General features: G+C 34.2%; 1 protein-coding gene across 2 annotated transcripts; it reads left to right on the top strand.

Moving 5' to 3' along the window:
- LOC18595227 (potassium channel SKOR) lies at positions 1,982-13,114 on the top strand. Of its 2 annotated transcripts, none has more exons than XM_007023084.2 (14): positions 1,982-2,350; positions 2,459-2,716; positions 4,587-4,811; positions 5,144-5,207; positions 5,940-6,279; positions 7,966-8,261; positions 9,145-9,225; positions 9,801-9,899; positions 10,314-10,535; positions 10,714-10,902; positions 10,984-11,059; positions 11,157-11,451; positions 11,693-11,814; positions 12,679-13,114. In XM_007023084.2, the coding sequence occupies exons 2-14, from the start codon at positions 2,487-2,489 to the stop codon at positions 12,918-12,920; spliced, it is 2,481 nt and encodes an 826-aa protein (XP_007023146.2). In that variant the 5' UTR covers positions 1,982-2,350; positions 2,459-2,486; the 3' UTR covers positions 12,921-13,114. The 2 variants fall into 2 exon arrangements, with proteins under 2 accessions (XP_007023146.2, XP_017979064.1); XM_018123575.1 differs by having other exon boundaries at positions 1,982-2,075.

Here is a 15,170-nt window from a genome sequence, read left to right on the forward strand (position 1 = left end):
TAATTAAGCCAAGTCCAAACCAGAAATTTAACACTAATATAATTAACAATAAAGGGATGGAGTGAGCCCATGGATTCACGTTCATCATCATGCCACTTGCATTGCATTGCATGTCACTGCCACCACACTTTGACATAGTGTTTTATGACTATAGCTGATACTGACGTTGGTGATCATCATAATTTTCCAAATGGTTGTAACTCAACTTTTGAGCTATGTCCAATTGTTAGGGTTTGAATTGGAAAGTTAGACCACTCCTTAGAATGAAATTAATTCATTGCTTTGTTTATATATTAGTTGATAACATAAGACACATAGAACACTAAAAATGTCAACAGATAAAGTACAATTTATTTTTTTACTTTAAATCTTATAAATACTCAATTAAATTATAATTGGACGAGATATGTCCACTGATTTGCTTAAAAACCCCACGACACCTGCAGTCCCAACCACTTTTAAAAGTTTCATGAACAAAACTTTCTAAGCCATTCCATTTTCTTTTTTGATGTTGGACATTAGAGAAACCAAACAAAGTAATCCCATTGGTAGGGATTTTGAAAGCAAAAAAGATTGTATTAATGAATTACATGGAGGGGAAAAAAGGGTTGGGCCTTTTTCTCCTATCTGTCACTTTAATCTCAATGTCAGTCTTGGTTTTCCCCTCTGACCTGTAAGGCTCAGATTGTCCTTTTCAAAAGTTCAATCACATCTTGAGGGTTCTGGTTTCGTCCTTTAATTGGGAGGAAGAGATTGGATTGGCATTACGTGGCTGCAGGGCAATTTGCCTGGCAAAAGGACAGTCTGAAGCTTGTGGAAAAGGTTCCAGCTAAAGCAAGTTTCTTTGGCAACTGGAGCAAAAGGAAACTGCTTACTTGTAGAAACTTCAGTATGTGTGTGTGTGGATTAAGAGAAGAAAACATGTGTACCATATTCAACTTCTCAATGATTCCCAATAATTAAAAATTAAAGAAAAATTATATAAAAAAGGTAAATTTCACTAATATTTGTTATGATTTTAACTTTTTGTATGATATTATGTATTTTTTTTTCAACTATTGCTCTGTGGATTTTTTTTTCTCAATTAGGACTCTGCCAATATTTTTTATGCTCACGAGATTATGCTATTAATTTTACTTAATAAAATTATAAAAATTTCTTTAAATATGAACAAGTAAGTTAATTTTGAATTGAAGGTACTTTGATAATTTTATTAGCTAAATTAGTAGTTTAACTTTTGTGACAACAGAAGTGACCCATAAGATACTAATTAGGAAAAAAAAAAATCTATAAGGCCCTAATTAAGAAAAAAAATCACAAAGCATCATCTGAAATAAAAACCAAGATTTATGATAAGTTGCAAAGTAATTTATTTAATTCTTATATGGGTCCAAAAAAAATGAAAAAAAAATGAACAAGTAAAATCACAATAAAAAAGTTTTATAGGTTACAAAATTATCATCTATTACATATTTCTCAACATAAACTTACTATAGATTTTCACGATATTATTAAAGTTTTTCTATATATGATGAACTTATAATATGTAAATTATAATAAAAAATATTATTTTGTGTCAACGAAAAACATCCGATTTAATCACGTTTTCAATACAAACTTTCGATTTTGATAAGTTCTTAAACAACAATAGCAAAACGTTCGATGCAGATGAACTTATAATTATCCAAAATAACAAGAAAGACGTGATTTTATGCGAAATAAAAACATGTACAACAGATTTTCACCGGTAATAAGTGACACTTTTTTTTTGTGTTCTTATCCCCATATATAACATGGTACAATTTTTTTAATGTGATCGGCTTTGCTATACTTCTGATGATTAATGTAAGTAGTATAAAATATTAAACTATGAATAAAAGTTTAAATCCAAAACGACAACCGTATTTGAGCTGTTTAGCAGCCGCCACCTTGCCCGCCTCTCGTTCTTGTCTCCTCTCGTCTCGTCGCCATCCTCCACAAATCATAACCTTAAAAACCAATTGCGCTAACACCTCGCTTTGTTCTGATAGCAAGTGCGCTAGTCACCCATTTTTTCGATTTCTTTGACTTTTATGGTAAACAAACAATTTATCGTCCTTTTTTGTCTTTATAAATCAGGCTCCCCAGTTTCTTGGCTTCTTTGTCTAAACCCCCCCATACCAGTTTCTCTTCCCACTTGTCGAAACAGTCGATCCAAAACTGTTTGGGAACTCGGAAAGTTGATGTGGAAATGACCCATCGGCCGTTTTCTCGGCGTCATTGAGAGAGAACAAAATTTTTTCAACCCCGTTTTTCTCGGTTTCTTCGTCTCAATCTCTAATAACAAATTCAAAATAAGCCTACGTTTACGGTTAGCCCTCCCTAACTTTATCATCGTTTACAAGTAATTTCTCTTGCTCTTGTCTGCTTTGCATCATGGATCGCTTAATTTTTGTGCTGTGATGTTCATTTGATGTAGGATACAGACAGATTGGGGGAAGCTGGGGATGGGGGAAATCAATGGCATAAGAGATGAGAGTCCTGCAAATGGGGAAGAGTACGACTACGAGGTGGAGGAGTTGAGAGATAGAATCCAGTCGTCAAGAGGAAGCAGGTTTGATCTCATAGCCAATGAGTTTGGTTTGGCCCCTGCTCGTGGTCGGAGAAAGTTCAGCCGTCGAACTGTAATCGACGGAATCAAGGACCTTAGAGGCTTAGCCATTCATCCCGATAACAGGTCATTTTCCTTCCCCAAAATTCACTCACTGCCATTGCCATTATTATTATTATCATCTTTGAGTTTTCCTCTTCTCCTTTTTTGTCTTGAACGATCGACCTCCATTAACGTTGGCCTAAGCTTAATCCAAACAAACCCCCGGACCCGTCCAGTTGATTTGAGTTTTAGAGGTAAGAGATGAGAAAAGCCGTCGTTCCCGCCATGCCTGACACGTGGCGGTAAATGATTTCTTTCAATCGCTGGCTTGTTCACAGGTGTCCTAGCTGTCATGGTCACTGCTTTTGACTTTGGAAAGTGACAGTAATCGGACGGCTGTAAACTTGTTTTGCTAGTTTGATTCGATGAGGTTGTCAACCTTACAAAATACACAAACCTAACGGGATTACGCCACGCGGTTTAGGTACAGTGTTTTGATCTTATATCAGCCAGGTAAAAGATCATAAAAGCTTTATAAGCTCGAATTCATCGGATTAGTTTTTAAAGAAAAAAGTAATAATTTTGTGACAAAAATATCAATAAAGTTTGACTCAATTTAAATTCGATTTACATTAAATATCTTAAGAGAAAGAGATAAACCAAATGATCGATGATATTAAGTGAAAAAAAATATCATATAAAATATTTAAAATAAGATGATCAATGATAACGAGAACATGTTGGATCGAAGTTTATAAGTAAATATGCTCTATGTCTTATAAATTAATTTTTTTAAAAGGAGATAAGGATGCTGTGACTGTGGGAGGTAGAGACAATGGCAGGTAGAGAGAATTTTTGAATTTGTCACGGTGGAGTGAAAGACAACCAATTACTCCGGACCACGGTTAGACTGTGACCCTAAAGAAAAGCCTTAAAATGTTTCTTGTTTTTGAAGAAGAAGTAATTACTTAATAAATATTTTTAATATTTCAATTCCCAACCTTGATAAGTACTTATAAAACAATTTCCACATGAGCTGCTTGATGCTGGTGCTTACGTGACAGTCATATCACATGGCCATAGATATTCTTGTGCTAATCCAATTAATTTCTGGGCCTTGACATTTATTACTACTATTTTACTATTCTCTTCTAATCAACTCTCATATTTTATTTATCATAACCAAATCGAAATTTATCCTTGTCCTTCTTGTTGGATTTTATAGATTTTCCATGTTTTTCACTATTGTAATAATATTTATTTTTAAAAAGTATTCGAATAGTTAAATTGTCGAATATGTTATATTTTTTTTTAAAAAAAATATGATAAACATGTGGAGACAAAATGGATCCCGAAAAGATTTTTTTTTACCATAAATCTCATCTTGTCTATTTTAAAATTAAATATTCCCACAGTGGTAATAAAAGTTTAATTGCGGATAATGAATATAATGACGGAAAACTTAACTAGTATATTATGTTCCTAACCCTGCTCATAGTAAGGATTAGTAAATTTCAAAATTTTCTTAAATGATTTCATATTTATGTTTTCTTCTACAGTAGAAGGGATTCCATCATTAAGAAATAGGATGGATTTTGAATTTATAAATAAAAATCTTCATTTAACAGATTATCTTTGGATTGAAAATGTTAATCCGTCACAAATGATATCACTTTTTTTACTATTGTGAATTTTCTTAAATTACGAGAACATTATATAATTAAGTAGATAAAATTTAAATTTTACGAGATGAGGTGGATCTTATATTCATAAGTTAGAGTTTTCTCTACTTAACAAACAGGTTTTTGGACCATCGGGGATGAAAGGTCGGCCTTAAGTAATGGGCCGTTTACCTAGCAAATTAAAGGAGGGTATTTGTTTTGGGATTTTCATTTTGCTTTTACAGTTGATTTTTGCATGTGAAGTGAGAGAAAATATTAAAATCTAAACGCAGGTGGTATCGAGCGTGGACCAAGTTCATACTGATATGGGCATTGTACTCTTCCTTCTTTACTCCCATGGAGTTTGGGTTCTTCAGGGGATTGCCAGAAAATCTTTTTATATTAGACATCGCAGGACAAGTAGCTTTCCTTCTTGACATTGTTTTGCAGTTCTTTCTTGCATATAGAGACAGCCAGACCTACCGAATGATCTACAAGCGGACCTCCATAGCTATTCGGTCAGTTCCTCTTTTCTTTTGTTTTTACTTTTACGTGGAAAATGGATGATGTTATATCTTTTCACAACTAAGCCATCAGCAAAAATTAGTAAACCGAGGATGAGTTCAGAAAATTGTTTTGATTAAACAAGTTGGTTTCTACTTGAATGGCTAAAATCAAGCTAATGGATCCCAATTCTTGTTTCACAGAGGGGTTATCAATATTCTAGTACTAATGTGGTGGACTTTTTGCTCTATTGTATCTTAAGTATGTTTTTTCCATTTTCTGCATATCACTCTAATCTGCTACTCAGCCTTGTACTGCTTTTTTCTTCTCAATGGTGTCATTGCAGGTACTTGAAATCTAGTTTTGTCATTGATTTACTTGGTTGTCTGCCTTGGGATATTATCTACAAGGTATCGCCTTCTACCTCCACCCTCCACTTTATTTATTTATTTTTAATTACTTAATAACATCTCATTGACTAAAGAAGAAAATCTTTTCAGGCGGTTTCTGGTACTTGTGGGGGTCTTCCCTTTCTTTTTGTATGCGTGTTCTTTCCAAAATTTTGGCTGTGTAGATGCTACCAATAATTTTGTGCTTTTGTGCATATGTGTATCCTATTTCTATATTTTACAAAACATAAAATTTTTGTGCTCATGGATCATTTAAATGCTTATTGTGACTCGTTTTCATTGTGAATATCTTCTATTATCTCCATGGTCAAATTAGGAAAGCTGTTGTAATAACACTGAAATTATATTTCACCTAAATCAGAAGATTCTAATGAATTCAATCCTGATATTTGGCCCGTCAAACACCTCACGGTCCCCCACTCCTTTGCACCCTCATGGTTTTTCCTTATGTATTTTCGAAAATTAGTTTGTTTTATCTATGTGCAGCATATCAGTTAGATACAGTACTTAATCTAACTTGAATCTTTTCTATATGCATGGTGATTAAGTTTGTTAACATACATGCTTGGCAAAAGTTCCCTGTTAGACAGCTGAAAATATCCCTTGCATGAGATCTTTTCAAAAAGGAAAATGGGGGACTACAAAATCTGCATGAATTTAATGATTACTTTGAGCTGTAAACTTACTGTTGCAGCTTTTCAATAATCATTTTGAGAAATTTCTTTTAAGCAGGCTTCTGGGAGAAAAGAAGAAGTGAGGTATCTCTTATGGATTAGGTTATATCGGGTTCGCAAAGTCACTGAATTTTTCCAGAACATGGAGAAGGATATTCGAATTAATTACCTTTTTACGAGGATTATAAAACTCATATTTGTTGAGCTCTATTGCACACATACAGCAGCTTGTATCTTTTACTTTTTGGCTACCACATTGCCTCCTGAAGAAGAGGGTTATACATGGATTGGAAGCTTAAAGTTGGGGGATTATAGTTATTCGCACTTCAGAGAAATTGATCTGTGGAAGCGGTACACAACTTCCATGTATTTTGCCATCGTCACAATGGCTACTGTTGGTAAGTAACCTTTTTAAATTACTTTATCCTATATATTACGGTTATTTTAATTTTATATTTCCTTTTCTCAGTAGTTTTACGTTTCTTTGACCTGGAGCTAAGCATATAATTATAAGAAAAATTCAGGAATATTGTACGTTTCTGTGGTAAAGTGTACATATTGTCGGATTTTACTGAGGGGATTTATTAATTTTATATTTCTTGGATAGGGTGTTGATTTTGACACAGTAAATCATTATATAAAGCATTAAAGTTAGCACAAGCTTTTATGGTCGAAGTAATATCAAATTATATCGTCTCCTTCCCTTTTTAAGTTAGTCAAATAATGTGAAAAGTGTGTGCATTTTGAATTTAAATATGTGATGATCGCAGGGAGAAAGAGATAAGTCTGGTAAATAATCATTAAGTTTATGCTCTAAATCAGTGAAGCCTGAAGGTAGAGTTTGAAGACTTTCCATAAGTTGCTGAAGGCCCAATATAGTAATGATGTAATTGTAGCATTTGGGTTTTTGATGGTCTATAGGAGGGAGCTAATTATGAGGAGTCTGTACGTAATGTATATCATCTAATTTGTTTTATCAATATATAGTTTCCTTTTTTCTTTTCTGGGTTGGTCAAAATTGACAGAATCTAACAATGCATAGTTTCAAGGAATAACAGAATTTGGTATTCTTTAATAGCTAGGTTCTCTATATAGTAGTGATGTAATTGTAGCATTTGGGTCTTCGATGGTATGAGGAATCTGTACATAACATATATCATCTGATTAGTTCTATCAATAAATAGTTTCATTTTAAAATTTAAATTTGGCTCCAGCTATTATAGTTGATTTAGACATGGATCCCCCTGGTTGAAATTAATTCAACATCATGTATTCTGTCTTGGCTGAGTAATGAGACATTTCAGTTTCTAAATAAACTACACAACTAGCACTGACTATGCAGGCTTTACAGCTTTCAACTAGGTGGCCATTCTCAGTTGCCTTTTTCTATGTTTCTTTTCTGATAGCTGGTGAAATTTCTATAGCAGCTCAACACCTTAGAACAATTATTCAAGTAGAACCCAAAACTGAATATAGAACTTTGTTCTTTCTGCATGTAAAGCCAAACATGTAAAAGAGAGTACACATTTCTATGATCGACTTATATGGTTTTAAAGTTTAGTATTTCCAAACTCTCAGCAATATTTAATTTCATAAGAAGACAAGGATAAATTCTTCTTCATAATAATGAGGCAAAAGGTAAAGTTAGGTGTTCTTATAGTGTCGATCCAAGTATGAAACATGATTGTTTCTCTCTTTAGAATCATATTATTGGAATTAGTTTTGGAGGAAGGATATAGATTTGCCTGCTAGTTCTGTAAGGAGCAGTTTTCTTTCTTTCATTTGCTGATACTTTGATACCATGGAAAGGCTGTTCAAAGTACAATAAATGGGGTTAGTTAATATCTAATTAATTGAGATCGAGGGAGGAATGGGATACCTACTTATATGCATGGTTGCCATCCTTTGATTCATTATGTTTCAAGTGATATGCATTGTTCTCCTAACATTGTTGTACAGAGATTATATTTGTGATATTTAATTTCACAGGAAATTGCTAATGCTCCACACTTTGATGGTTACAGCATTTGTTACTTCAGTTTTGTTTTAAGTCCATGCTAAATTAGTGTCCTCTTTTGTAACAGGTTATGGAGATATACATGCCGTCAATATGAGGGAAATGATATTCATAATGATCTATGTCTCCTTTGACATGATTCTTGGTGCTTATTTGATTGGTAATATGACAGCTTTAATCGTAAAAGGATCCAAAACTGAGAAGTTCAGGGATAAAATGACAGATGTTATTAAGTATATGAACAGAAATAGACTCGACAGAGATATCCGTAATCAGATCAAGGGCCACTTGCGCTTACAGTATGAAAGCAGCTACACTGAGGGTGCTGTTCTTCAGGATATCCCCATCTCTATCCGAGCTAAGGTAATGTATAAATAATATGCAGTCAACTGTTTCTTTTATTAATTCTGTTTTCACAAATACCATTTTAAATGGAAACGAAATAAGGAGAGAAAAAAGAAATTCTATCTATATGAAGAAAATGCAAATGTTCCAAACTTGGACAACCTTCTATTAAGAAAGGTAAATTCTCCCCTCATATGCAGCTAAATTCCCACAACACTTTCTGAAAAAAAAAAAATCCTTGTCCATTAGTTTCCATTCCTGCCTACTTGTGAACTGGGATTAAGTAGGACAAGACCCATGACCTAATGTGGTGAGCATGTTCGCAATTTAGGCTTCTCCAAATTTATCCTAACTAACTTTGGGAGCAGTGTTGAGCTCCTGAAGGCTGAAAGGAGGTATAGGCACTGAAAACAAGGTCAATTCTTGAGATAGAGAGGCCCTTTAGTGAAATCAAATATAAGCTCCTTCACATGAATTGATGAATCATTAAAAATATTCTAGGATTGCTCTCTAATATCGTTAGACCTCAAAGGAAACACCAACCTCAATTTGATCTTGGTAAACGACTTTTTTTGCTAATAAATAAATTAGGTTGTTAACATGTTTCAATACTAACTTTGGAATCCTTACTCTTCGATATTGATATTGTTTTTTGAAGATTGATCCATAGATCTAATATTTCAATTACAAATTAAACTAACAAAATCTTTGTTTTTTACTTGTGAGTGAAACATTCTTATGGGGATGTATTATCTCAATCATAATGACTTGAATAATGTCTTTTCTATTTGTGAAAAGATATTATTGTCTCGCAATCACATCTATCTTTTGGGAGGTTTTCTATCCCTGGTGATTTTCCTAATGCTCTATATGTTTGTTGTTGATTCTTTTCCTTATGCAGATTTCCCAATCTTTATATATGCCATACATCGTGAATGTCTCTCTTTTCAAGGGATGCTCTGCAGAATTTATTAATCAGATTGTAAGTTAGTTTCTGTCCTCAAATGATGGATGCCAAGTTGATTAAGAAGTGAAATTTCTAATATTGCTTCCAGATTTGGTAATGCAGGTTTCGTTTGTGCAGCACAAGGGTCATTTGTGCTTGGTTGTGTTCAACTTATTCTGCACTCTGTTTCATGCAGATGAGTTGTCTAATTGAAAAAATTCAACATGTCTGTACGCCTATGAATAGGACACAAATATGCTGGGCCCTGAAAAATGCATTCCATTGCAAGTGGGCTAAGCCTGTATGCACGCATGTCTGTCTTCAGATAATAACTTCACTGCTATCGGATGTAGTATTAGTGTCCTACATCAGGATCATTGTTACAAAAGCTTATTTGAAACACCATGATCTATCATTTTAATCTAAGTAAATTGGTTGCTTGCACTCAATAATCTTTTAATGCTATAAAAAATGTCGTCATATTTTTTCCCTGTCCGTATCTGTATCCACATTCCACCCTCACAATTAACTAATAAAGAAGGAAAAGAGATAAAGAAAGAAATAAATGTTAGTTATAAAGTTAATTCTTATTGTTCCTTTTGATCTTGCAGGTTATTAGGCTCCATGAAGAATTTTTTCTCCCAGGAGAAGTAATAATGGAACAGGGAAATGTGGTTGATCAACTTTATTTCGTCTGTCATGGTGTGCTGGTATGAATCCTTATGCCTTACATCATGTGGTTAGTCAAATATATTTTGTTAATACATGTTCTTTTCATCTTCTTCTATTCCTACTCGTACCTTTTCCTACGTATCTCCTAAGCCATTTGTTTGATTCCCGTAAGCATGAAAACATATATGCATGTGGCTGATCATGTATTTGTCAACTTGAAGTTGCTGCTTCCACTTGGTGTTCACCTGCTGGAATTGGCTTTCGAATATTTTCCATGCTTCAGAATGTTATAAATGTGCTTCTTCATATCTCTGTGGTTGTAATTCTCATTCCTCAATATCCTGTTATACCTTTTTTTTTTCCGTAGCAGCCCATAGACTTTTATTGGATTTTGATCTCAATGTTATCATAAATTGATTTAATGGTGCTTAACCCACGGTATCTTTGTATAGGAGGAGGTCGCTATAGGGGAAGATGGATCAGAAGAGACTGTTTCTCTTTTGCAACCCAACAGCTCATTTGGGGAAATTTCTATTCTCTGCAACATCCCTCAGCCTTATACTGTTCGGGTTTGTGATCTATGTAGGCTTCTACGACTGGATAAGCAATCATTTTCAAATATCCTTGAGATATACTTCTATGATGGAAGGAGAATATTGAACAATCTTTTGGAGGTAATCTTGTTACCTCATATCTCTATTGCTTTTAACACTGTTCCTGCTCCTCTTATACTCTTTATTGGGGAAAAGTGTATGCAGGCTGGGTATCAATCAATAAATCAGAAAGTCATTTCAATATAAAAAATTGATTATGCATTTTCAGGCTGGCCTCTGATTATACCTAAATTTGCAGGGAAAAGAATCCAATCTTCGAGTTAAGCAACTGGAATCAGACATCTCATTTCATATCGGTAAGCAAGAAGCTGAACTAGCTTTGAGGGTGAATTGTGCTGCATATCATGGGGATCTGCATCAGCTTAAAAGTTTGATCCGGGCTGGAGCTGATCCTGACAAAACGGATTACGATGGAAGGTCACCCTTGGTAAGTATTATGTGAATGGAAGATTTTAAGTTGGTCTTCAATGGAAGCTTTCATCTAAAACCAAATGTTTATTTTGAATAGCATCTTGCTGCATCAAAAGGGCATGATGATATTACAAAATACCTTATTCAACATGGGGTAGACATCAATCTTAAAGGTAATTATCTTTTATATTTTAAAATGTTACCTTGATAAATTAAAGTCTAGCTTGTACCATTTCATCTTCAATGCTGATAAATTAAATTTTTCTATAGATAAGTTCGGGAATGCACCCTTACTAGAAGCGATAAAAAATGGACATGACCATGTTGCTGCTATGCTAGTTAGAGAAGGAGCTTACTTAAACATAGATGATGCTGGTAGTTTTCTATGTGCGGCTGTTGTAAAGGGGGACTCAGACTTTATTAAAAGGGTTTTGTCTAATGGGATTGATCCGAACTCTAGAGATTACGACCATCGAACCGCACTTCATGTAGCTGCCTCTGAGGGCTTATATTTGATGGCAAAGCTTTTGATAGAGGCTGGGGCAAGTGTTTTTACCAAGGACAGGTACATTCAAGACATTCACGTTGCTTACTTTTATGAATGTTATCATGATGTTATTGCTTCTAGTTATGCTTTAACACTTAAATATATCACCATATAAGCCCCCTAGAAGTGTACGCTTGCTGTTTGAAAGATCTAGTAGAAAAGGAGACCTGGTTAAAGCGTCATAGATATTTGAAAACTATCTATCTTGTTGATGCTTGGAATCCTAACTTTTTTTCAACAATTACGCTCTGCTCTGCAGATGGGGAAACACCCCACTTGATGAAGGCAGGATGTGTGGCAACAAGCATTTGATCAAGCTACTGGAAGATGCAAAATCTACTCAGTTAACAGAATTCCCTTATTGTTCACGAGAAATTACAGGTATTGCTGAATCTGTGTCATCAGATTCTGTCTTGTTAAATGAAACTAGGAATTCTTTGAAATATGTAGTAAAAGGCAAACGGGCTGCTGAACAACTTTGTTTCTCTGAAGGGAATTATAAAAAAAAAAATTAACAAAGAAATCAACAGAATATTTCAGATTTTGGAATGGAAGGATGCCTTTCACTTGATCAGTGTCATTTACTGATCATAGCTGGTCACAGCTATGAAATACTGGATTTCGGCATCAAGTTAGTAAAAGGACGTTTAAACCTATTTGAAACCAATTGTCCTTTCCTTAACCCTTTCTTGGCTGTTGTAAACTAAGCAAGTCAATAAGAATTGTCCGACTTGGTTTAATATATTGACTAGAAGTGGAACTCACCCTATGGGAATCTTCTTACTGAAGTTCCAAAATAGTTTTACTAGTTGCCTGGTTCAGATCCATTAGGGAGTGTTAGTTGAAAGTATAACATGAAAATACTACCCAACCTTTGAGGGAAAAAAAATCAGGGATGAGATAAATATGATTCTGCCCTTACTTTCATTGTGTGCATGTAGTTTTACCTTTTATTTTCTGCAGTGGTAAACTTTGATTTACTTCAGTTTACTGATCAGAAGTTGGCTCTACCAGTGGTTACTAACCACTAGAACCTCAAGGCTGCACCAATAAACCTGGTTATCAGTTTCGATTTCCAGATTATGAAAGATTTCTCAGTATCACCTCCCCTGTTTCCCTGCTGAAAAGAAATCAGATTATGCAATAAAAGATTAAATATGTGACTAAGTTAGTTTGCAGTCTAATGGCTGCTAAGGTAATCCCATGTCTGCGTGCTAATGGCAGAATTTCTGTGGCTAATTTCAGATAAAATGCACCCAAAGAAATGCACGGTTTTTCCTTTCCACCCACAGGAAGCTAAAGAGCAGAGAAGACATGGAATTGTCTTATGGATCCCTCACACTATTGAAGATCTTGTTAAAACTGCTGCTGAGCAGCTAGAGTTTCCAGACGGTTCTTGTGTATTGTCAGAAGATGCAGGTAAAATTCTCGATGTAGACATGATTAATGATGGAGAGAAGCTGTATTTGATCAGTGAAACACATTAGTTCCTAATATATGGTTGTTGTAAAATAATAGTGTTGTTCTACGTTCTTGCATCACATCCACTTGTATCTGTCATTTAGCAGATAGCAAAGGTATTGCATCTCTGCATTTACTTTAACATGTAGCAATGCTGCGTGGTATGGTTGTTGTAAATAGTGAAGAAATTCAACCATTCCTACTACTACTATTACTACTACGACTACTCTTTTTATACCAAAAAGACAGGACTAGTACTAGGACATGATCTTGAAATAAGTCAGTTTTTGGTTTTATATGCTGAAGAATGCATCGCTCATTGCAAGGCAGCAGGCAGGTTGTTCCTTTGTGGTTTTTGGCCCTAACTGATGAGCTAACAAACCACTTGGATAAGGGCATTAAGTTCTGTATAGCACCTTGCACGATGGGTGGTTGGCATGCTGTGTCACAGGCTCCCATCTTCAATCCAAAAAACATTCCAATTAAGTAAAAGAAAACCTTTATTTATAAGTGCAAAATCTGTCTCATCTCTTACTAATATGAGATGGGACATGGGACATCCAGGGTTACAAACTCTGTTGTGCCAACTCCGAAAGGCTATAAGAAAATTTTAAGCTTCTGAAATCTTCTTGTTTAAAACTATGGGAGTGAACATATAGGACTAGGATTAACCCATAATTTTTTGCCTGTTTTGGCTGTTATATTCCCATTTCTATTACAGCAAACAACAAAATATGAGCTAAGGTTATGCCTTTCAAAGCCTTAAATTAGGTAACTTACAAGACTCAATAAAGAAAACCCTCAAGGAAAATAAGGATACTTGACAAATTTCAGAGAAGCAGAGCAGTAGGAGTAATAATACCTAGGTGTTGTGAAGCTCTACTAGACATAAGACAATCAACTTCAACCCAACCACCAGCAGAACAATACTAAAAACACTTCCATTCCACCATTGTTATACCTGCAAAGATGGAAGAAGATTCATGCTGCTCGTATGTGTTGAAGCTGCCGGAAATGCTGCTGGGCTGCTGCATTACTGCTAGTAGCAGCATCATGCTTGTCGTCATCAGAGACATTGGGGGCTGATTCATAGCAACCTAAAAGCAGAGCAAGAGTTTTATTCATCAGAAAACCGATCAAAGGAAGAGAGGTGAACAGACTTATGGCTCTTGTGAGGTTCATAATTCTTATTTCTTGTGGATGCTCAGAGCTTCGCAATAGTGAAAGAATTATATTCAGAGAGGATTATTGCGTGCTCACTAAGCCACAACCCAAGAAAAATGAAGATGCTTTTGTCATATGTCAAAGCCAATATTGATATAAAAATAGTAGTTAATTCAGCTAAATAAGATACCTTTTGTTTCCACGTAAAATATTTTTTGAGAATTATATTTATTTAAACAATTAAAAATTTATTTTAAATATAAAAAACTTTACGGATCAATGAAAAAAATTCCATTGATTACGTAAAATATTTTACGCCAAATATAAGATATTTTTTAGATAACTTTATAAACTGTTTAGATTTAAAACTTATTCTAAAGTGTTTTTATAGTTAAAATTTTAAAAATTTAAGATGAAAAATATTCTTTACAAAACAATTTAAATATTAAATTTTTTTTTGACAATTTATCTAAACAACCAGCACCACGTAAAACACAGATAAGCTCATGATTTTCCTGGTGGCTTTCCTTCTGTTGCTTTTAAGCCTTTTGACTGTTTGTTTAGGGGTCTCTTTCTTATCATCAAATTAGTAGAAATAATGCTAGGTGTCACATATGTAAGTGGCACCAACATCAATCTCATCTTGAGTATAGATTCGAATCAGTCTCGCAATTATATCATTCAAAGTAAAATTTAAAAATTATCATCTATTTTTTATATCGAAATCAAATAAATCGTAAATCTCAATATTATCAAAAAAACTTGATTCGAAAATTTAAATATGAAATAGAGAAAGAATCAATGCTTCCATCTAAACCAACCTCTAGTATTTCACTTGTAATGAAATATAATCAACAAAGTGGATAACTACTAGAAATAACAAATCATTTCCCCTTGCTTTTAGCTCTTTAAGCCATGACTAAGTCCAAGATTAGATTTAAGGGTGGAGACCGAGAGATAAAGTTAAGGTTAGTGGATGGTGGGTCTCAAAAGAGTTTAACGATTCAGTAATTTGGTTGACTTGACTCTCAAGAAAGGGTTGTTGGGTTTACTCTTCTTTAAAGGAGAAATTAAATGCTTTTCAAACCAATCAAAGATACTATAATAGAACA

This window comes from Theobroma cacao, chromosome 6 (genome assembly GCF_000208745.1).
Source record: "Theobroma cacao cultivar B97-61/B2 chromosome 6, Criollo_cocoa_genome_V2, whole genome shotgun sequence".
Classification (NCBI taxonomy): domain Eukaryota; kingdom Viridiplantae; phylum Streptophyta; class Magnoliopsida; order Malvales; family Malvaceae; genus Theobroma; species Theobroma cacao.